Below are 23,806 nucleotides of genomic sequence, written 5' to 3' on the forward strand. Positions count from 1 at the left end.
TACGCTCAGTGAAGGAAAAGGTCCAAGGGACAAAGGTGTTCCCAAAGCAATTACACTATTAAACTTCAAAGGTTGTCTTCTGAAACATCAACAGTGCAAACTGTACTTGTAACGCTTGCACTACTCCAATGAACACAGTGATGGAGCGAACTACACCCTGGAATGCCTCAGATCAGAGGGGCTGGTGGTTGGAGGGCTGCAGGGGGCGTAAGTTCCTCCCCACCCTCTTCGTGACAGACTAATCACCAAGATAGAACACAGACAGTCTGAACGTACTGATGAGTTTGAAGTATCTCCCGTCTCACCACCACATGAAACAGGCAGGCAGATTGGTTTATTAGCAAAGTTTTATTGCGTAAAATAAGACATTCTTGGCAAACAGCTCACTGCGGCAGTGTCCTTTGTCTAGTTGTTAATCTCCCCCTCACACTAGAACAGGACACAACTGAACTCACAAAAAACTTCACAGCATGCAATGAAATACTCCTTACAGTGTCTTTATCTGACCATTTCTTTTGTTTTGTATTGTATGTGAACATTAGTTTTTGGGTATTTAATTCTCACCAAAATAGCAACCAAACTCCGGCCGACTTCTACCATATGGTCTGGCTTTGCCCAGGCCTTTACCCCTTTTGGTCCGAGGTGGAATCTGAGCTCACACAGACCTTGGGTCGCCAGGTTCCACACGATCCCTTACGTCTTCTCCTGGGTGTATTTGAAGGTTTGGACGGCTCTAGAGCGGACAAACATTTTCTGGGAACAGCGGTCGCTGTGGCTAAATGAGATATTGCAGTGGCCTGGCCCCAGCCCAACCCCCCTACCCTGCGAAAGTGGCACCAGGGAGTGGATTAGTGCGTGGCCCAGGAGGAACATGGTTGTCCCACGAGGTGCCAAATGGCTAAACCTACTGTTTTAAATTGCCAGCTTTGTCTTTCCCTTCTAACGGGGTGCTGCTTTCCAGCTTGAGTGGCTTGCATAAATACTCCTACCCACACAGTGGGGTTTTTTACTGTCTGTTGGAGATGGAATTGGCTTTACTGTGTAAGATGTATGCGGTTTTTTTTGTGTCTCAAAATGATAATAAAAAAAAGAAAATTCACACCAGAATAAACCATCTCAAAACATTGTGAATTGTGTTACGGTTTTGGCAGTTGAAACTGCAGAATGATATGGTTGGTGCCTCCTTTTCAAGTTGTTAGAATCTGGACAGCCATGAATCCTCTTTTGATCTCTCAGCATGGATGGGTTGTACAGAATATTTACACAGCCGGTCTGAAGATACCTATAGGGAGTAGATGTTACTGCTTTAGTGATGAAAGGAGTTTATATTTTTTATTCTCAAGTGGTTATTGATTCCTATTTCTTCTCCTAGTTTCTTTTTCCCAAGTGCTCAGGGCTTTCAATAATTTTTTGTTGAATCGTAGCAGTTATATCTATCAGGATACGTCCAGGCCAAGGCAGGCAAACTCTATGCGGCATTTGTCGACTTGAGTGCCGCATTCGACTGCGTGAAGCATGATCGACTGTGGAAGGTGTTGGAGGACCTTAAAGTAGAAGAGGCCATTATTTCTTTTTTAAGACAACTTTATGCTGGGGCAAGGGCAAGGGTGAGATATGGAACCATTGGAGAATGCACCAAGCCGTTTCATGTAAAGCGCGGAGTAAGACAAGGGTGCGTACTTGCGCCCCTCCTTTTTAATTTATATACAAATGATTTAGAGGATGTTCTGGTGTCCAAAGTTATTGATTCGCCTAGAATTAATTCCAAGCAAGTGGTGTCATTATTATATGCTGACGACGCCGTCATTATGGCGAGGACAGAGAGAGGTCTGCAGATAGCCCTGGACGCTTATATGACCTTTATGGATTCCAGGGGATTGTCATTAAATGTGAAAAAAAACCTTTGCAATGACGTGCGCCAGGGGCAAGTTCAAAACCTGCAAACTGTTTGCACGTAAGGAAAGAGTGCAGACTACTAAATCTTTCTCTTGTCTAGGAGTAGTCCTTGAGGGTGGGGGACTCTGGGGCTCAGCCATAAGGAGTAGGACCCTGTCGTTCAAAAAAGCAACCGCAGCACTCATGGTCTTTTCACGAAAAATGGGTAAAAGACCCCCTGAAATTGTACTCAAAATTTACAAGGCCAAATGTGTTAGTACAGCCACTTATGGGGCTGGCGTTTGGGGCATCCAAGATACTAGGGAATTACAAGTTGTAGAAAATGCTTTTTTAAGGTATATTTTAGCCGTCTCACCCAGTTTATCTGTGTTTAATTGTGATGCTGAGCTGGGGGTTAGATACATCAGTGACCTGATTGCGATGCAACCTTTGTTACTTTGGCACAGGGTTTGGACTGGAGCAGACTTGGAACTGAATAGAGAGATTCTTCGTGATGTCATGGCTCTTGATAAATCCAATAACATAGTGTGGCTGTCATACATTCAAAAGTTTTGCCGGGACCTGGGGAAGACTGAGTTTTATACTTCACCGGAGGAGCTATCCAGGATCTCGAGGAGAGATCTAAAGAATAGTTGTTGGCTTCATTTAGAATCCTTGCACCTAGGTTCTGAGCTGAATAAGGAAACTGTAGCGCGGCACCAATTGTTGCTCACCTCGGCTAACATGGAACCCTATCTGAACTGGTGCACCAAGGGTTTTGACAGATTTTTACTCACAAGGCACAGATTTAACATCTTTCTTCGCCTAGTGTCATTCCCACAAACTAACGATTGGTCTAAAATGCTCACCAAATGTCCATGTGATGGGAGGGCAGAACAATCAACCCTCCATGTGATTTTCTTTTGTAAATTCTATCATAATGAGAGAGTTCGATGGATCAAACCACTCTTGAAAAGCCATGGAACTTGGTACCAGTGCCGACCAGCCTTATTGTATCTCCAATTACTTAATGATGAACTGTGTGTGGCCACTGTGGTTGGCTTTTTAAAAAGCGTTTTTAGAAAAAGGAAAAGTTTAATATGTTTATAATATTTTTATCTTTATTTTCGTAGCCTGTTCTAAATGCAACGTTATTTCTTTATACATTATGTATCGACTTTTCTTCTGATGTAGCTTTTATGATTTTTTAATTTACAAAAATCGAATAAAGCTTTTCTGCTACTAGTGATGAAAGGAGTTTATATTTTTTGTTCTCAAGTGGTTATTGATTCCTATTTCTTCTCCTAGTTTCTTTTTCCCAAGTGCTCAGGGCTTTCAATAATTTTTTGTTGAATCCTAGAAGTTATGTCTATCAGGATAGTTTATGATCCACACTTGGTAACATGTCCTCAACACTGCACACATTTCATGAGAGTCTGACAGGTTTAATTCGCAGTGAAGCAGCCTTGGTGAAGTTCGTTGCATGGTGAAGTGACGTTAGTGACGTTGAAGAAGCTACATTCTGTTTGGAGACGCTGCGAACGTTACAGTTTGTCCTTTAACTCAAAGCTCTTCAGACGTTCAGAGGAAAGGAAGGATCTCAGCCCGGAAGGATCGTTAGATGTCATGGGAGGTCTAACTTCAGCTGTAGATTCTTAGATGATGTAAAAGATCAGATTTCTTTTTTTAAATGAAGGTTTTTGTGCAGTGCTTTGAGAAGGCTTCCATCTTGTATGTGTTATTTGAGGCTGCTGAGCACCACCTTTTGTTTACAGCAGTTTCCATATCCTGTACGGCGTCATGGCCGTCGCCTGTGTGTTCTTTGATGGCGTACAAGGCTTGCCTTAAGATCAAATCTCTTGCTACACAGTGCAGTGATAAAGCCTCTGGCCTGTGTGTACGCTTTGATGCCGTACAAGGGTCCCCTTCCGAGAAAACCTCTTCTCACACACAGTGCAGTGATAAGGCCGCTCTCCTGTGTGAGTTCTTTGATGCAGCACAAGGTTTGTCTGATGAGCAAACCTCTTGGAACACACAGTGCAGTGATAAGGCCTCTCTCCTGTGTGTATGCTTTGATGCCGTACAAGGGTCGCCTTCTGAGAAAACCTCTTCTCACACACAGTGCAGTTATAAGGCCTCTCTCCTGTGTGTATGCTTTGATGGCGTACAAGGTCTGCCTTAAGAGTAAAGCCCTTGTAACACACAGTGCAGTGATACGGTCTCTCTCCTGTGTGTACGCTTTGATGCTGTACAAGGGTCGCCTTCCTAGAAAACCTCTTGGAACACATAGTGCAGTGAAAAGGCCTCTCTCTGGTGTGTGTTCTTTGATGCAGTACAAGGCTTGCCTTCTGAGAAAAGTGTTTGGAACACTCAATGCAGTGATAAGGCTGCTCTTCGGTGTGTGTTCTTTGATGCCGTACAAGGTTTGCCTTCTGAGAAAAGGGTTTGGCACACACAGTGCAGTGATAAGGCTTCTCTCCTGTGTGTACGCTTTGATGTTGTAGAAGATTTCCCTTCTGAGTAAAACTTTTCGCACAGACATTGCAGTGAAAGGGCCGCTCTCCTTTGTTAGTTTTTTCATGTGTTGCCTTATCAGCAAACCTCATTTCATGCTCAGTGTAGGGATACCGATCTTTGTGTGTTTGTTTGTGCAGTAAAAGATGCCTCTTTCCAGTAAATGTCTTCTTACACTCAGCACAGGCATAAGCTCTTAGGCCGGTGCGTATTCTTTTCTGCCTTGCAAGTATTGTTTTATTGTTAAAATTCTCCCTCCTCGGCATTCCTTGGTGTTTTCTTTCATTCATTTTGTAAGCCAAATTCTTCCTTCCTCCAGAAGCTTTATGTTTCTCTTTCCCATTCATACTTTCTGTCTGCGACTGATGTACTGCAGAATGAAATCAACACTGAAAATTATACATGGGAAATATTTCTTAAAAGAAATGCACGGTTATAATATGAGAAAGGTGGACAGTAATATCTAGGAAGGAAGGAAAATGTTACTACCTGTAAACAATAAGTTGCTGCTTGTAGTTCTAGCGTTCACATGTGGTGATCTCTCATGGGTTGGGTTCTGACTACTAATAATAATTAATTTAAGATTGAGTTTTGATCTGAGAACGACTCGTAATCCCATACCAGAAAGGCATAATGCATCAGCGTGCAGACTCCAATTAAAATCATTGTGTTGTTTTCTCCATCGGAGTACGACTGCTTATATGTGTAAAATAAAAAAAAATAAACTGCTTAATCTGAGCAACCTATATACTTTCCAACCATACAGGAAGTGGGTGATGCATGTGAGCCTGCAACATGACAAACTGATAGTATTTGCAAGTGAGTAAAATTTTCCATTTACAGCAAGCTGTGGCACTTCACAGGTTGTGCCATAACTTAAAAGAATCGGTAAGGTCCAGAACGCCGCAGCCAGGCTCATGCTAGGGACACCTCACCACGAACATATGACCCAAAACCTACGAAGCCTCCACTGGCTCACCGTCGAGAAGAGGATCACCTTCATACTCCTCACCCATGCCTACAAATCCCTCAACAACATCGGACCCACATACCTCAACGACCGAGTATGTCTCCACGTACCCAAGAGGAACCTCTGCTCCACTAACCTCGCCCTGGCAGAGGTCCCCCATATCCGAAGAAACAGAAACGAGCTCTCGTCAACATCAGACGCTCCCCAAGCCTCCACATGTTCAGAAAGGACCTCAAGACCTGGCTTTTCGACTGACCCGGAGCTGCTACCTCCCCCCCAGCCCCCCAGCGCCTTGAGACCCTCGCGGGTGAGTAGCGCGCTCTATAAACCGCTGATTGATTGATTGATTGAAAGGAAAGAATTGCTAATTGAGTTACTAATATGCTTAGAACAATTATACACTTCTGGGTATCTTCCTTGCATTGATGTCACCAGAGAAATACTTTATGAAAGGATGCACAGAACCACATGTTTCTGCTTTACAATTATCTACTAGAGGTATGTTGGGTAGAAAGCCATGGGTGCATCTTTATCACACGTGGATTCAGCCTGTAGTATTTCTATGTGGTGTCTCCGCTAGGCCCGGGCAGTAAATTCAGTTCCACTAGCGGCATTTGTGGAATTTGGGTAATTTCGCATTCCTCTGAGAAAGTGGAATTGCCAAAACGTCCGAGATCCGCGGCTTCCAGAATTTTTTGCTTGTTCACGCTTTCAAAATGTGTGTTCGCGAGATATTTCCCCCGAGCACGCAAACAGCATTCGCGAACGGGAAAAAAGCATTGTGAACGGGCGGAAGAAGCAATTCAGCGTGTTCGCAGAATTCTGTGTACTCACGGACATTTTTTTCGCTGAGCTTTGTGTAACACGACTACGCAAATTCCGCCCACCCCTAGTCTCCGCACGAGTAGAAAACCATATGCCAAATTGTACCGATGCAAAAAACGGTCTTATTTTTCATACATTTTCAATTCTGATAATGTAGAGCATGAGTGCATGTTTAACACTGGATGCATATTTAACTTTGCCTTTGTAAACTTGCAGGAACTGTTCATCTACTGATGGGGCGTGTCGTTTGCTAACTGTTTGAGGAAGTGACTGCTACTAGGTAGACAACTATCTACATTAAGGCTTGCAGTGATGTAGTGGCTTAAAAGGTGGACCTGCTACCCTTGATAAGACAACATTAAAATCTTAACTGGATGCCAGGGGTGCTCTGGTGGGATAACCATTCTCAACTCTCCCATGAACATTTTCACAAGAGTTTTCTCAAAAGTATTCAAACGTTAGTGTAGGCTAGGCCAGCTTCTTTATGTATGTATCTATATGTTATTTCTATACTGCAAACCTAGCCTGAAGCGAGAGCCAAAGATGAGCATAAATTATTTTCAAAGAGGGGAGTCCTCAACTCTTTCCTAAACGGGAGCAATGTCGGGCGGTCCTGATGGATACAGGGATGTTGTTCCAGATCATGAGTTCACAGATGGAAAAGGCCTGCTAACTTGTTTTTTTTGTTACAGTTCTAAGTCTGCAGTCCGATGGAGTTCTCCAACCTCACCTTTCTTGCACTTGAAACTAAGAGCTGAACAACGAGAATGTTGAACAAGTGATAAGAAAGAGGTAAAATGTACAAAAGAGGAAATTTTAAAGGGAAAAGCAAGACTACTGTACTGGAAGAGTCTTAACCTTTGTAAGATGATACGACTAAGTAAGGAGAGCAGTCAAAATTCCATTGACACAAAGAGGACATGAACTTCTGACAGAGGAATCAAGCTCAGAAGGTGACTCAGATGACTCTGCTAGCAACTACCTAGAAAAAAAACTACTTGCCACTTTTTTCGCTGAGTACAAGTTACTGAGAGAAGGACGGACAGTAGAATATTATAAAAAAGGAAAAACAAAAGCAAGAGGCACAAACAGAGGAAGAGAAAGGCAGGAAAGAGCAAATGGAAGACAAAAAGATAACTCACTGCATAGGAAGAGAAAGGTGATAGAGCAAGGCGAGATATGATTATTAACTCATCACAACATTAACTGACAATAGATGAACTAAATATTCAGAACCTGGGCTTATATTTCTGCCCCAGGACGGACTTAGATTACAGTTCATGTAGAATTGACATATTTACGTTTCTAAGATATCAACATAAAGTCAGACCCAAGCCAATGAACATGAGAATAGGGAAGCCCAATACAGAAAACATGAATTGTGTTCAAGAGACGCTGATACTGCATGACATGGCTGGTCTGGATAATGGAAATATATGTGCAACGAAATAGCGGGAAGCATTTCTTGGAAAGGGGGCACAGATAGATCAGGGAAGCCTAACTCACTTCAAAAAGCAAGCTACATTTAACTCCTCCTTGCCTCATGATAATCTGGATGTCTTTAGTGACTTGGTCGCCAAAGACTTGTTCAAATAAATTGTTTACCAGTCAACGCAAGAATCAGATCCAACCTGAGTAATGCCCAAAGGGAGGCCCTTAACACATTACGTAATGACAACACAAGTACCAATGTCATCCGATAAGGGCCAAGAATGTGGTTTTAGTGATTGTTTGCAATTATGAACTAAAGGCTTTTCAATAATTATTAAATACGGATTGTTGTGAAATGGGAATGGCAACATTTTCATTTGTGTAAAACACTACCCTCTACTGTACCATGCTTTTACCTTGTAACAAATGTATGCAAGAACAAGGGGGGCGTATAGTGCCCTCCAACAATAGCTCACTGGAAAGCACAGCCATAAACTAAAACCATTTAATGCTGATTCTTGTGGAGAGCCTCCCATCATATTATATAGAAAGAGAGAATTTTCTACAAAAGATATACACAGGAGACAATCATATTTGACAATTCCCAACCGGGATGGTCGCGTGAGCACAGGGCTCCCGGACCTTCGCCACCTCCGGCATTTATCCTGACTATAATCCTGGTTATGACGACGGATCATTAAAGATGAAACCCAACTGATATGATAGTTGCTTTAAAAAATTGATTTGGTCCAAGGGAACCGATTTTACGACGTTCTGAACTTTCCTGGCCTGCTCCACGGAACTGCCCCAGGCTCGAGTTGATGATCTGCCTGGACGGTAATTGAAAAACAGCGGCTTCCCTGAACCTACTTTCGACCCTGGACTTGGCTTTCGGTTTCGCCTTTGGCCCGGACCCTTCTACGCAGCGGATTTGCCCCGCCGCCCACAGACTGCTTCACTTCGTGGTCCCACTCCAGGGCTGGGCCTGTATATCACCGCACGGTGTGTGACGTGGAACACACTGTCCTTTGGCTGAGCATCTGTGGGTGATTTCGTGTTAGCCATTTTCACCAGATCTCGGGGTCCCCTCGGGGCCGCTGCTTCCAAAATGGCCGGCAAGCCCTAGGTTGAAAAGCGAAAGACCAAGACTGTTCACCATGGGGGCTCCATACAATCTAATGTCATGGACCGATACACCCATCCTAAGGGATCTCCCGGTGGAACAGGCAGGCCTCCGGCGGACAAGGGAGATGACCTTAGACTTGTAGAGCGCCTTATCACCCCGGGGTCTCTAAGCGCTTGACAGGCGAGTGAATACTGGCACGATATCATGGGCGCCATTGCGAGTATGCAGACCTCAATTGGGGTGCAGTATGAAACCCTGACACAAAAACTGGATACAGTGGCGATCGATGTCAACTTGATCAGGGCGGATTTAGCTAAAACGAACGAAAAAGTTAAATCCCTGGACTTGAAGACTTCTAGCCTCACGACGGATGTCTCCGATCTACAAACGGAGGTCCGCGATCTACGGTCCTCTAATGACTCCTTCTCTCGTCGTTTGGAAGATTTTGAAAGTAGTACTAGGCGGAACAACGTCCGTATTGTGGGTGTCTCTGAGAATTCTAACAACTTAAATGTTGACCTCATCGTGGAGGACCTCATTGTCAATCATCTCGCACCCAAAGGCCTGAGTAAATTCTTTGCGGTGGAGCGGGCTCACAGAGTGCCAGGTGGTAAACCTAAGCTCGGTGCCACCCCGCGGCCCATCATCGCCAGGATATTTCATTTCCGTGATCGGGATGGGTGGCCCCACGAAATTTGAGAATACGACGGTGAGTTTCTACCCAGACTTCTCTCAGTTGGTGCAGAAGCAAAGGATGGGGTTTCAGGGAGTGAAGAGACGATTTAGAGACAGGGGCATGAAATATGCAATGCTATTTCCAGCTGGGCTACGTGTGGAACATGGAGATCGGACATTCCTTTTTGATCACCCTGAGGCTGCAAGTGACTGGCTCGACACACTACCCAGGTAGCAGGAACACCCTAATGTAACTTGGTTTGCTGGACTACATATAGATTTTTCGGTATGGTTTGCAGATCCTTTAACTTGCTTTAATTGAGGTGTTTCTCCAGGGGTGGCGGAGGGAGTGAGTCTCTTTCTCCTCTGGGGGTTTCTTTTCGTAGATTAGTTATTTGCTAGGGCGACAGGCACACTGCAAGTTGGGGGGGGTGTCTTTGAGTCTAACGCAGGGGTGCAGGGTGGGGGGTCTCGTTTTGAGGGTAGGTTGGGAGGAAGAGGGGGGGAAGTTGTTTTTGTTTGGTTCACTTCAAGGCACTATATTGATGGACTTTTGGACTTGGCTGTCGCGAATAATGTGGGGTGGATGCTGCGACTACGTTCGGGATGTGGGATAGGGGGCTCAAAATTGCTGTGTTGGAATGCTAACGGGTTGGGGGACAGGATAAAACGTGGTGTGGTGTTACAACTCTTGAGACGTCTCTCCCCTGATGTTGTGCTGTTGCAAGAAACACATCTGATAGGCAATACATGCCAGGCCATGAATCGGAGGGGCTACCATCTCCTGGCACATTCCGGCTTCACCACTGGCTCTAGGGGGGTGGGTATCTTGGTCAGAGTCTCCCTCCCCTTTGAGATCGATACTATCATTCTTGACGACAGGGGGCGGTATGCCGCCATTACTGGACGATGGGAGGGGAAGGTCATCACTTTACTCTCCGTTTATGTTCCGCCTGGCCTTCAGACCACGACCTTTGCTGACTTGGGGAGGGTGGTACTAGGGCTCCCAGAAGGCATCCTTGTGGTGGGCGGCGATTTTAACTCTGTGGTCTCCGGAAATATCGATCGCTACCCACCTAGGGATCTTGGGAGGTCCCAGTCCTGGCTGGGTGGCTTCCTTGACACTCTGGGATTGATAGATTGCTGGAGGCTGCTACACCCTGGACAACTACAATACACTTTTCATTCTGGTGCACACGGTAGTCTCTCAAGACTTGACTATATTCTGATGCCCGCAACACAGGCCCCACTTGTTAAGGAAGTCAGACATTTGGCTAGGGGTATTTCAGATCACTCCCCCTTATGGCTCGTAATGGAAACGGGACCGGGAACTGAGGGCCGTGTAGCCCCGATCAACCCTTGGTATCTCCGTGACCCTAAGATCCGCATGGAATTGATTAAATCACTCGACCATTATTTTGTGGAGAATGTGGGGTCTGTGTCATCTTCTGTCTCGCTATGGGAAGCCTTTAAGACGGTCATCCGCGGCCACGCCTTATCGTTAATTAATAACGCTAAGAAACGTAAGTGCGAGGCAGCGGTCCGACTTGAAACTGAGATATCAGACTTAGAAAGAGAGCTGGAATCTGATGTTACCCAGGACAGGCTGCACCTTCTCAGCCTCAAACAAACTGACTATAGAGCGTTGGTCACTGATGCCGCCAAGGTGATGAATAGAGAGCAGCAGGGTCGTTTGTATGACGTGGGTGATAAGGCCGGAAAGTTGATAGCCTGGTTGGACAAGAAGGAGAGGGCCAGTCGTGTGGTTCCTTCAATTGAGAGAGCGGATGGAGTGAGAGTGACTGACCCGGTTGAGATTGTGGAGTGTTTTTCTGAGTATTTCCAAACCGTGTACTCTCCAGTATCGGACAGACCGGAACAGGATTCGCATCTGCTTCTGAGAGACATTGCTTTGCCCAGCTTGTCGGATCTGGATAGGGAACTGATGGACGCGACACTCTCTGTAGAGGAGGTCGCGACCGCGGTCCGCTCTGTGAGGTCGGGTAAGGCCACGGGTCCGAATGGACTTCCCATCGAACTTTATAAGCTACGCCCAGATAAAATTGCACCACATCTTCGCTCGATGTTTTTAGAATCGCTAGATGCGGGTACCCTCCCATTCGATCAAAGACTTGCGTCTATCGTCGTGATTCACAAGGAAGGGAAGCTGCGGGATTGCTGCGCATCGTACAGGCCCATCTCGCTCTTAAACGCCGAGCCTAAGATCCTCGCTAAAGTGCTCGCGAATCGTTTAATCACTGTTGTCTGCGACCTGATCCATCCGGATCAGTCCGGATTTATTCCGCAACGAAACACGGCACTGAACCTTCGGCGTCTACATGGCGCCCTTGCGAGAGCGTCCTCGTTGCGTGAATCGGCCATTTTGGCTTCTTTAGATGCCACTATGGCGTTTGATACGCTGGAATGGCCATATCTCTGGGCTGCCCTCGCCAAGTTTGGTTTTGGCCCTGTTTTCATCAGTTGGGTGAAACTACTATATCAGGACCCCTTGGCTCCGGTGGTAGTTAATGGTCGTGTTTCTGGGTTATTTTCTCTCGGAATGGGTACTCGCCAGGGGTGCCCGTTGTCTCCGCTTCTTTTTGCCCTCGCTTTGGAACCCTTGGCGGCTTGGCTGAGGTGGGAGCCGTCAATGAAGGGTATACGCTGGACCCCTGATTTTGAGGACCGAGTATCGCTTTACGCTGACGACATCCTGTTATAACTCGCGTCACCTCGGAAGTCGCTCGTAGTGCTATTCGATGTATTGACTTCCTTCGGTAAAAATTCTAGCCTTGTGATCAACTGGTCCAAGTCCTGCGTGTACGTTCGCTCGGGAGACTCTCCTCTCTTGCCGCGTGGGTGCCCAATACAGGTCGTACACGTGGGTTTCAAATACTTGGGGGTGTTTATCACCTTAGATCCTGTGGTTCGTTATGAACGTAACCTGCTGCCCCCGCTTCAGCGCTTGCGGTCCGATGTCGAGGCATGGCGTAGACTTCTGTTGTCCCCGCTCGGATGAGCGGCTCTCTTCAAGATGATGTCATTGCCCCGATTTTTATATGCCCTACAGAATACTTGCGATACCATCCCGGCCAGCTACTTTCGGGAGATTGAAAGCTTGCAGAGACAACTGAGATGGGGTGGGTGGTCCCGCATAGCCCTTGCCAATTTAACACTTCCTTGGTATGACGGTGGAATCGCTCTCCCGGATATTAAGCGCTACTACTGGGCCTCCCAACTGGGGGCGATTAACCACGGCACGTACGATCCCGCGTCGAACCCTGCGTTCGCAATGGACAGATGGTTGCTGCCTGGTGGGGACTACAACAGGGCGCTTTATACGAAATCCGCAGGGAGGATGCTCACTGGCCCTACTAAGATAGCGGTGCAAGTATGGCATTGTGCGCATGATGCCTTGGAATGGAAGAATAGACTTACGCGCGCTACTCCTCTCTATGCTTCCGAGAGGCTGGGCTCCCTATGGAAGACGAAAGGCTTCGATAGGTGGGACGTGATTGGTATATGCAGGGTGAATGATATATGGACTTAGGGTAGGGTCAAAACCTTTGAGGAGTTGAGATTGGAATATGAACTAAGTGACCAGGAGTTTTTTTAGATATGCCCAGGTCCGACACGCGCTGATGGCGGCTTTCCATCCGCGTACTACTGTTCCGGAGGCGTCGCCACTTGAAGATCGGGTGCTGGATGGGCATGTTCAAGACAGTACGATTTTGCTCATTTATAAAAAGTTGATAAACGATAGGACCGATCTCCTACGGCGACTTAGGGAAGCTTGGACTGACGATGGTCTGGAGTTAGATGACGAAGACTGGCAGTCGGCCATATCTTCACCGAAAGAGGTTGCAATTCCTGCCCGCCTCCGGTTTGTACAGCTTAAGATTCTCCACAAGATCTATGTTACCGGTCCACGCTTGGTCAGTATGGGTTATGCTTCGGATGGGCTTTGCAGGCGTGGTTGTGGCCTCCCGGGCACCTTTCTTCACATACTCTGGGAGTGCCCGGTGGTGGTCCATTTCTGGAATCGAGTGCATGCAGTTATGAAAGAGGTCACGGGTGTTGCGTTGCTGCCTGAAGCTAGAAGATGCTTGTTGAATGTTTGGGAACCCAATGATTATGATTTGGCAAAGACTCAGTGGGTGACCCTTGGCAATATGATCGCTATGAGGGATATCGCCCAGTTGTGGGGTTCTCAGAGGCCACCCACAGTTCTGGCATGGAAGGAGAATATGGACTGGTGCATGTTCAGAGAGAAGACGGTGTATGTGGCACGTGGCAGGCCTCGCAAGTGGTGTAAGATTTGGGGTCAATGGAACTCCTACCGGGGAGAAATATGTGCACCTCCCTTCACACACTTGGTGGCGGATCCTCCCTGCCCTTGACCCGACATTCCTGCTATTATGTTGCTCGAACTGTCTCCGGACTTGCTGCATCCCTCAATCCTCCCATCCTGTAATGTCAATGATTGTATTACGTTCTTATGCTTTCCTCCCCGCAGGACGCTTCGCCATTCGATTGATTGTACTGCCTTGATTATTTATTCTTGTTTATGTTGTTAAAAGTTTTAATAAAAAGAAATAAAAAAAATATATATTTGACAATTCCCTAGGATGTGATCGTGATCTTGCTAAATATGCATACAACACACGCAAGGTCTAAGAGCCTACGAACACGCTTTTTGCAATAAACCAATTTCTCCATATGACTATACATGGATGCTTAGGACCATGACTTTTACCTAAATAACAATATTTTCATATTTAAAGATAGATATTACAGATAAATCTCAGGAACAGCAATGGGCACCTGCTCTCCCAACTATGCAAATGTATTTGTGGGCTGGTGGAAGGAACAGGTGTGTCGTGTGGTTCCCACTATTCCGTAGGACCTGCGCGTTTGTTAGACAACATCAACTTTGGATGAGGTGCCTGGACTGGCTCCGGGCACATCCGCAGGATGAGTTGGCCCAGAGACCAGCTAGCTCACAGTGCCACCGTAAGACTCCCTAACCTTACCAGGAAGCAAATGGTTTCTGGCAACCACTGAACGTGTCAACCCTGACCCCTCAGGGATCTTGGACACAGAACAGAACCTTTTGCTCAGTCACTCAAGGTTACTTACTCTCAGAGAAATATACAGAGAATACACAGTGGGACGTTTTCAGTATATTTATTGAACCAACGTTATTCTTGTATAGAATACATAAGCTGAAATAATCAGTAGACCGAAGCAGCTGACAGTGATCAAAAGCACGTAAATAGTGGATATAGTTCTACCATGGTGCTAAAACAGTGTATATATGCAGGCATATAAACAAGGCAGTAATCAGGCGTACTCCTACTATGCACTCCCTACTCTGCGTGTACCTAGAGTGTGTGTGGGTGTGAAGCCAAGAATCCCCACTAAGGGATGATCCCACCCCATTACCTGACAGGAAAGAATGCAGGCCCCGTATTGGTTACAAACTGAACTCCCCCTCACGGAGATGCCAGCCCGCTGCATAGTCAAGTCTCAGCCTGCACGGACCCTGGGTGTCAGCTGTAGCGCCTCCTCTACTAATCTATTGGGATGCTCATTATTTATAATAGAAACCATCTTTGTGATGTACGTATAGATTAGTCTATGTTCTACATATGTAGATAGCCCTGTCACCCTGTGGATGAAGATACGACATTTGAACATAGTGCGTCAAGAGGCCTTGTACATGGTGTTAGAGGCATCGTGATAATGTTGTGCGAACCTAGATGTGTAAACAAAGTAGTCTCAAAGAAACTAATCCAACATTGTCGTGCATGCAAATATGTGCAAAAGGTCACAGCAGAAATGTTACTTTAAAAAATAACACACATAGCACATAACAGGTGGTCTGGACATCACAAAATGAAAACATGACAAACCATGCGCTGATTTGGATCGGGGATACAGATGACCTTTCCCTGCTGTGGGACGGAAGTAGGGAAATGTCTAAAAGATTAATCCAGAGACTAACTGATCTCAACTGAAAAGTCCACAGAAACTGATAGAAAGTATCCCCTATGGTGAAATGCTACTGACCCGTAGAAACTGTGCTAGCCAATAAGTGTATGTGAAGGAAGAAAAAAGTAAGCGGCCAGCAGCCAAGCGGGAACCCAGAACATGAATAAACTACTTTCAAATCAGAGACACCAAAGGAGAGACCTGATATTACCGTAAGGTTCATCACTACATACAATCCAAGGTACACCGCAGCAAGACAAAAACGAAACATTGGAAAATATTTAAAGCTGATCAGGTGATTGGACACGATATTACCTCACATCCCTCCATCACGTATCGTAAAGCCCGATCCAGGACAAACAAGCCCATAGCTATATGGATAGTCCAATGAGAGAAAGGGGCCATCTAACCAAAAAGGTTTCAGAAAATGAGGGAAACGTATGGCTTGCAAATCTGGTGTCAAAATAAAGGAGGTTATTCTACATAAAAGGAAGGAAAAGCAATCAATTTATAACCTGTAGCACAGATTTCTGTGTATATATACGTGAAAGAATGTACCCACAGAAAACAATATGTGGCCAACTTGATGTTCCCCATTAGCAAGTGATGGAGCACATGAGAGGCATCAAACAGGGAGACTTAAATTCACCAGTGTCTGGAGATTTTGTAAAATGCCATGATAGCATTGTAGTCGCGCTCGGTTTCTTTGGCCTTATATCAGAGGAGGTGATCAAGAGAAGTAATTGAAAAGAATCGAATTAAGATATAATACAGAGCTGGGTATCGAGGAAGTCAAGAGCCTGAATAAAGATCAGGAATTACACGGGCACATAGGATGCTTACTGATGTCGAATCTGCAACCTTTCCCACTACTGACACTCTGTGGAACACATGTTAAAAAAAGCCACGATTTCCTTGCAAGATTAAAAATAAAGAATTTCTTTACATTTCTCAGTGCTCTATTTAGGGTAAGGGGGGTATACCTCACAATCATACTAGATTGATAATGCCCACCAAGAAGGCGCAAGAAGTTGGACTTAAAATCAGTGATACTACCGCGATCCCCTGCGGCTACAAAATCACCCGCAAATACAGCGTTGACCGACCAGGAGAAGGCAAAGCCATCATCCACAAGGACACCCACGAACTGACCACTTACTCAAATGACTCAACGACTACCATGGAACACCTCCCCTTCCAAATCCAGAGCAACCCCAACACCACACTCTGTGGCGTCCTAGTCTACAAGACCCCCAGCCCCCACCCTTCAGTGATGCCATCGAAGACCTCATCCCACCCCAGGCTCTAGCATCCACCAATTACATCCTACTTGGAGACCTCAACTTCCACTTGGACAACCCCAGTGACCAAAACACCGACTCCTGACTGGAGAACCTCGCAAATATCGGACTCAAGCAGCTAGTCACCACATCGACCCAGACAACCAGACACACGTTAGTCCTCGTCTTCTCCGTCAGCGGGAACATCACCTACAGCCACACCCCCGAACTCTTCTGGACCAACCTGCACTGTGTGCACGTAGCCATTCCCACCGTTCACCACCACCCAACCCCCACTCTGCCCCATCTGTTGTAGCTGGAACAAGGTCACCGAAGAACGTCTCGTCAACTTTCTCAGCATGACCACACCACCAGCAGACGCCAACACTGCAGCACACAACCGTCACCAATGGATCTCCAACGGAGCCGACACACCAGCAACCCTCAAGAAGACACCAGGCAGGCAAAACTTCAAGAAAGCCATCTGGTTCACTTCAGACCTCCAAAAGTCCAAACGTACCAGCAGACAACTCAAGAAGAGATAGAGGAACAACAAAATCCTAGAAACCCAAGCAACCTTCAAAACCGCTTTCAACGCACACCACCTTCTCCTTAAAACCACGGCCATCAAAGAAAGAATCAACGCCTACGCACACAACAGCACAGAAGTCTTTGCCATCGTCAAGGAGTTCGCTAGGCCCAACAGCTAGACCACAGACGTCTCACCCTCCCTAAGACCTCTGCAACAAACTCAGCACATTCTTCACCACAAGTTCAGGCATAACTACGACAGCTTTGACACCCAAGACCCTGCTACAATGCCTGCCACCACCGCACACAACAAGGCCTTACCCCAAAATATCATGCTCAACTGGACTCCACTCACCACAAATGACACACTCAAGACCATAAAGAGCGTCCACTCCAGAGCCTCACCGGATCCTTTCCCATACCACATCTTACATTGAGCAGCCGCCGCATCATCAGCTGCTCCATCAGAACTGCCACCTTCCCTGCCGCCTGAAAACTCGCCAAGATCAACCCCTGCTGAAGAAGCCGTCTGCCGACCCGACAGACCTCAAGTACCTCAGACCTATCTCCCTAGTCCCCCCCCTTGCCAAGGTCATCGAAAAGGCCATCAATGCCCAACTCTCCAAGTTCATTGAAGCAAACTATGTCCTGAACAACTCCCAATCCGGCTTCCAAAGCAATTATAGCACCGAGACCGGACTCCTCGCCGCCATCGACGACATCCGCTCCCTCCTCGACAGGGGCGAAACCGCCACCCTCATCCTACTGGACCTCTCAGCCATCTTCGACAAACTCTCCCACAGCACCTAATCACAAGATTCCAGGACGCTGGTATCCACGACAAATGCAGAAAGAACAATTGATGGACAGAATGCAGAACAATGTCATACATTCACCCCAGTTCAGAGATCTGGGCCTAAATCCATAGTTTTTTGCTCACCATGCCATTTCAGTATGGACCCAGCCATATGCAAATTAGTCTTGACCCTGCGCCCAATGGGAACAGTCCGGTATCAACAACAAGGCACTGGACTGGATCCACTCCTTCCTGACCGGCCGAACACAGAGTGTCAGACTATCCTGTTCCTCTCAGAACCTACAAAGATCAGCCGTGGAATGCCCCTCAGGGCTCCTCCCTGAGCCCCACCCTCTTCAACGTCTACAAGGCCCCCCTCACGGCCATCTTCAGAAACCACAGACTCAACATCGTCTCCTAAGCCAACAACCAATCCAGCTGATCCTCTCCCTCACCAACGAACCTACAGCCGCCTGATTCAACTTTCATAGCGGAACGAAGGTCGTTGCTACCTTGATGAGAGACAGCTGCCTCAAGCTCAACTCAGACAAGACCAAAGTACTCATATATAGAAAAAAGAAAGGGGATTGAGACTGCTCTGCCCGCACTATAAACAAAAAGTTCCAATTATTTTTATAAGAAAGAAGGTGCTGGTGATCTGGGACACAATCCCCTGAATCCCAATGATGGAAGGACAAAACCTTGTCTCTCCAATATACTGCACAAAGAATAGATCCCGCACCCTTCAAATATCATTTGTAGTATTCAAGCATCAATATCACTTATCAATCATAAAATACATGTAAACATCAAATTGTTCTCCCAAGAATCTTGCGGAATCAGTTTCTTCCAGAAAAGAGTTCCTTTATTCATCAATCATAACAAATTCAATAGCCAACACGTTTCGTCCTTGATCGGACTTCTTCAGGGCTTGTTCAGTTTCTCCTTTAGCCTTAAGGGTAATTGTTCCTCACCTATGTAAGATCTGGTGACCAAAGTACTCATCCTGTGACCCTGCCCCTCAGCCTGGGACGACTCCTGGTGGTCCGTCGCACTAGGAACCAAACCCACCCCTACAGACTGTGTACACAACCTCGGCATCATACTTGATTCCTCACTCACAAAGAACTACCAAATCAATGCTGTATCATCATCCTGCTTCAAAAGGCATTCAGCTGGATCCCCACAGAACCTAGAAACACCTTCACCCATGCACTCATCACCAGCAGACTTGACTACGGTAATGAACTCTACGTAGGCGTCACCTAGAAACAGCTCACGAAACTACAGAACGTCCAAAACGCCACAGCCAGACTGGTCCTAGACATCCCCTGCTGCAGCCACATAACACAGCACCACTGGCTCCCAATCATCAAGACAATCACCTTCAAGCTCCTCACACATGCCTACAAAGCTCTCCAGGACATAGGACCAGCATACCTGAACCACCGTCTAACATTACACATACCCGCCAGATGACTTCACTCCGCCCAACATGCCCTGGCCACCGTCCCACGGATCCACAAGACCAAAGTCAGAGGAAGAGCCTTCTCCTACCTCAGGCAATCCTTGTCGCTGATCCAATTCAGGAAGGACTTCAGGACCCGGCTTCTCAACGGAACCTCCACGCCCAGAGGGATCAGTAGCCCCCCCGCTCAGCACCTTAAGACCCTCTGGGGTGAGTAGCTGCACTATACAAACTCTGGATTAATTGAGCAATGCCTGCTTTTGGGAATAGAGCCCACTGGGTCTGTGAAACTAAATACATCAGAAGATCTGATCCAGTATGAATACTGTGTACATGTGGGCGAATATGTGATTGTAGGAAATCATGTGCCCACTAGGGTTCTCCCTCTGGTATTACCGCAATGACTTGCATTGTATAATTATACCCTCACTGGCAAGTCCCAAGCGATATATTCGTAGATAGGGTTCTACTCTTCTGCAATGGAACAGAGCATCGAATAATACATTGTGATACTTGCCCGCCATAGTTCTAATTTCACCCCCTTCCCTCTAGTTTGCTAAGCTGCTAAGGGCCAGGCTCTATTCCTTGGACTCATTATGATCCACCACAAAAGAATGACATAATCTGATGAACCCACATGCATTTACATAGTAGTAACAAATTGCTGGATGCTATAGAAACAATAATTTAATTATACATTTGTGACAGGTCGAGTTTAAGTCCCATTTCTATGCTAACTAATGTCAGAACCAAAGCGGATACTGAATACCATGAAAATGAATGTAAAGCTCTAAACACTGTATGAATGAACAAAGATGATTATAATGAACCCATTTTCAGTATGGTGCATTGGTGCACAAAACAAATGCATCCTAAAAATGATTGTGATTGATGATGTGAAAAAGAGTAGGCAATGAGTACTGATTGTCTATCGCGGACCAATAGATGCAGATCTATGGAGATTAGGGGGGCAGTTCACTTGGGGTAGACAAAGGCTTGTTGTTAAGCCACAACGCTTCACTAAAACACGTGCTTAACAAAAATTAGGCATCCAGGTGTACTGGCTTGGACCTCTTTTGTGGGGAGTTGAGGAAATACGAGTTACGAGTCTGTACACACACAGCGCAGTGGCAGCAGTTATAGTTAGGTCTGAGTTTCCATAGCAAGAGTGTTTTTGTATCACTAAAAACTCCAGTCCTGTTTGACTTAAGGTTAAAAGTAACATTATAGTTAGGTGTTGAAATATTACAAAAACTAATGTTAAATAACCAAAACAAACACTCATATTTACCTACTATAACCCAAACTAGAACTTGAGCCCCCGCCATGCACTGCTTATAACCTCATATATTACATCACAATAGTGATGACATCACTGATGATACCATACAGACATTGTGATACCGTACTATTGAGTGTGTTGACTTAAAGTAATTCAACATGCTTGACAATTTTCTATTATCAACTTAAAGACTTCGGATGGATCCAAATTTTAAGTCCAGAGGTTGACAAGTATATGTTTGCTTCTGTAGGGCTCCATAGGCCCAACGCTAGGAAGATTAGTAAAATATACTGAACACATCCTGGAGATGGGCATCAAAACTGCAACCTTAGAGTCATGCCTACAGCACTAGAATGAGATAAACCACCTCTAAGTGGGACACCCCTTAATTTTATATTATTCAATAATCTGTAATGCCTGAAAATCTTTAGTTAAGTTCTGGAAATAAATATGCACAGCTTATAAAATGTCTCTGGAACACTGTATCACAACTGCTTAACTTTGGCCAGAAATCCAGGTTGTTAATGAATTGTCAACAGCTACTTTGGCCTTTTTCACAGATTTTCTTTTGAATAGGCTTAAAGCCACAACCTACTTTCAAATATACCTCTGTAACCCACTTCAGGTGCACTCAGCTATTACCTTTTTCAACATGGAGTAATTCATCCATCTGAACTTTAGTGATTTGCAAAGCATGCACAGTATAGTTTTTGAAATGCACATTTACACTTGTCTCTTGGGCTTACACTATTTTCATGCTATTGACTTCTACATGTACATTCAGTCACCTTATGCTGCATATGACAATGATGTCATCAGTGATGTCATCAGTAATGCTGTTTGAAAGGTCAAAAGTGATCTCACAATGATGTAATTTAACATATCATGATTGATGTAATATGTGACGGTAGAAGCAGTGCATGGTGGGGGCACATGTAATGGTTAGCTCAGTAAATTATACCTGGTGAACTTCAGGTTTGTTTTTCATTCCTTTTTACCTTATTTTGACACTTAACTAAGACAGAGAGACAGATAGGTTCGGGGTGATTAGTCAAGCAGGGACCAAGAAAAAGAGGAGTGGGAGCCCCTGAAACATGTCTTCCCCATGCAAATTCCCATAGGATGTTCGACAGGACTACAGCCCAAACCGCTGAACGGAATTACACCACATTTGGCAGAAATCTAGATCTTGGTCCAGAAAGAGTTCTTTGTAATTTAGTGTAAATCTGTTGAGTTGCTTTGGAGTTATTTAAGAAAAAAGATTTATGTATATCTTAGGAGCTGATCCACGTGCCAACAGCAATGCTGTGATTGTCTGGAATCCGAGAGAAAAGTTGCAGCTGCCATTTTGTGAATTTGGACATGGTTTTAGGGGTGGGGCAATAAAGTGTATATAAGATATGTGGGATCAGGATAGAGGTATCCTGACCCCATGGGACTGATGTAGGGGCCTGTGGGGGACCCCTCTTGGGAAGGAAATTGTCCAAAAACATTGTATTTTTGCCGTGGGAGGATCGACCATGCCGGTCAGCGCGCACCCCCGCATGAATCGGTGGCGATCCGCGTATCCAGAGCCCAATTAAAACAAGCGTTCGCACAGACAATAGTCCTTGCTGTTTGGACAATAGGCTTTACTAATGCTGGGCAGCATAGACTAAAAAAGCTATTTAATAAAAATGGATCTTCACATTTCATTTTCTCTTCACTCAACAGGAGAAGTTTTGACACAGCTGTTTTGCGTATTAGAAATCGACCCTCGACCCTCCTGGTACTCATACTTCCCCTCCCTGGCACATATCCTTCACCTCACTGACACTCACCCGTGTCCCTCCTGGCATTCACTATTCGCACCCTTGGCACTCACCCTTTACATCCATGGCACTAGCCCTTCATCCACCTGGCCTGGCAGCTACCCTTCACCCCTTGCACTCACCCTTACCCTCCCTGGCACTCACCTTTGTCCCTCCTGACTTACATCTCATCTCCATGGCACTCAACCTTCATGTCCCTGGTACTCACCCTTCATCCCCCTGACCTGGCACTCAACCTTCACCTCCGTGGCACTAGCCCTTCACCCCCCTGGCCTGGCAGCTACCCCTCACCCCTGGCACTCATACTTCCCCTTCTCGGCACTCACCCTTCCCCTCCATGGCACTCACCCTTGACCCTCCTGACTCTTACATCACATCTCCCTGGCACTCACTCCTCACCTCTCTGGCACTCACCCTTCACCCCCATGGCCTGACAGTCACCCTTGTCCCTCCTGGCATTCACTCCTCACCTCACTACCACTCACCCTTGTCCCTCCTGGCACTAGTCCGGTTTCCCCCAAGAACAAAAAAAAAACAAGCATTGGCATAGCCAATAGGTCTCGCCTTTGGGACCTTAAAAGTGTTTAGCCACGCAACAATTTATGGTGTTGCACCAAGGATATTGTACTGCATACCTAAATACTTATACGGTCCCAAATGCGAGACCTATTGGCCATGTCAATGCTTGTTTAGCTTCTTGTTTAATTGGATAGTGCCATTGTGCAGTTGGTTGTTTTTTTACCTGGATCTTATGATGAGGTGAATCCTCATCCCATCCTACATGATTTTTATATAATGCTGGGGCTTGGGCAACTGCCCATTTCCTGGCATAAGTATATTTCAAATGTACTGGAACATAGTTGGAGAAGGCTGGCATCAAGATGTCTTCGCCATGTGGGCACTCCCTGACAAATTCTGGTGGCCAGTCATGTTCTGACAGAAGTATATCATAACCCTTTGAAAGTCGCTCCCAAAAGAGTGCTTTCACTTTTCTTGGTATGACTCCCTCCATCCCGAGTGTTATTTCATATAACCTACGTGGAGAATTAACCCTGGTGTCCGCAGTTTCAACTTGAATGTCTTCATTCAGGTCCACTGTCTCCAGAAGTCCCTTCAGGTTCTGGCGAGCTATTGTTACTTCTGCTGCACTGTCCAGCATTGTCTGAGCCCATTCTCATTTCTTGAGTTGTGTCCTCAGAATTCTCGGCATGTCTGTTCTTCAGACCTG

The 23,806-nt window shown here is 45.9% G+C and overlaps 1 protein-coding gene across 1 annotated transcript in view; it reads right to left on the minus strand.

Moving 5' to 3' along the window:
• Positions 1-2,229: 2,229 nt before the first annotated feature.
• The window catches only part of LOC144759127 (uncharacterized), a 79,927-nt gene continuing 58,350 nt past the window's right edge, over positions 2,230-23,806 (minus strand). Inside the window, exon 3 of the mRNA XM_078646472.1 lies at positions 2,230-4,388. Coding sequence (XP_078502598.1) covers positions 3,738-4,388 — 651 coding nt within the window. The 3' untranslated portion in view covers positions 2,230-3,737. The remainder of the gene's footprint in view (positions 4,389-23,806) is intronic.

Source organism: Lissotriton helveticus, chromosome 1_1, assembly GCF_964261635.1.
Source record: "Lissotriton helveticus chromosome 1_1, aLisHel1.1, whole genome shotgun sequence".
Classification (NCBI taxonomy): Eukaryota; Metazoa; Chordata; class Amphibia; order Caudata; family Salamandridae; genus Lissotriton; species Lissotriton helveticus.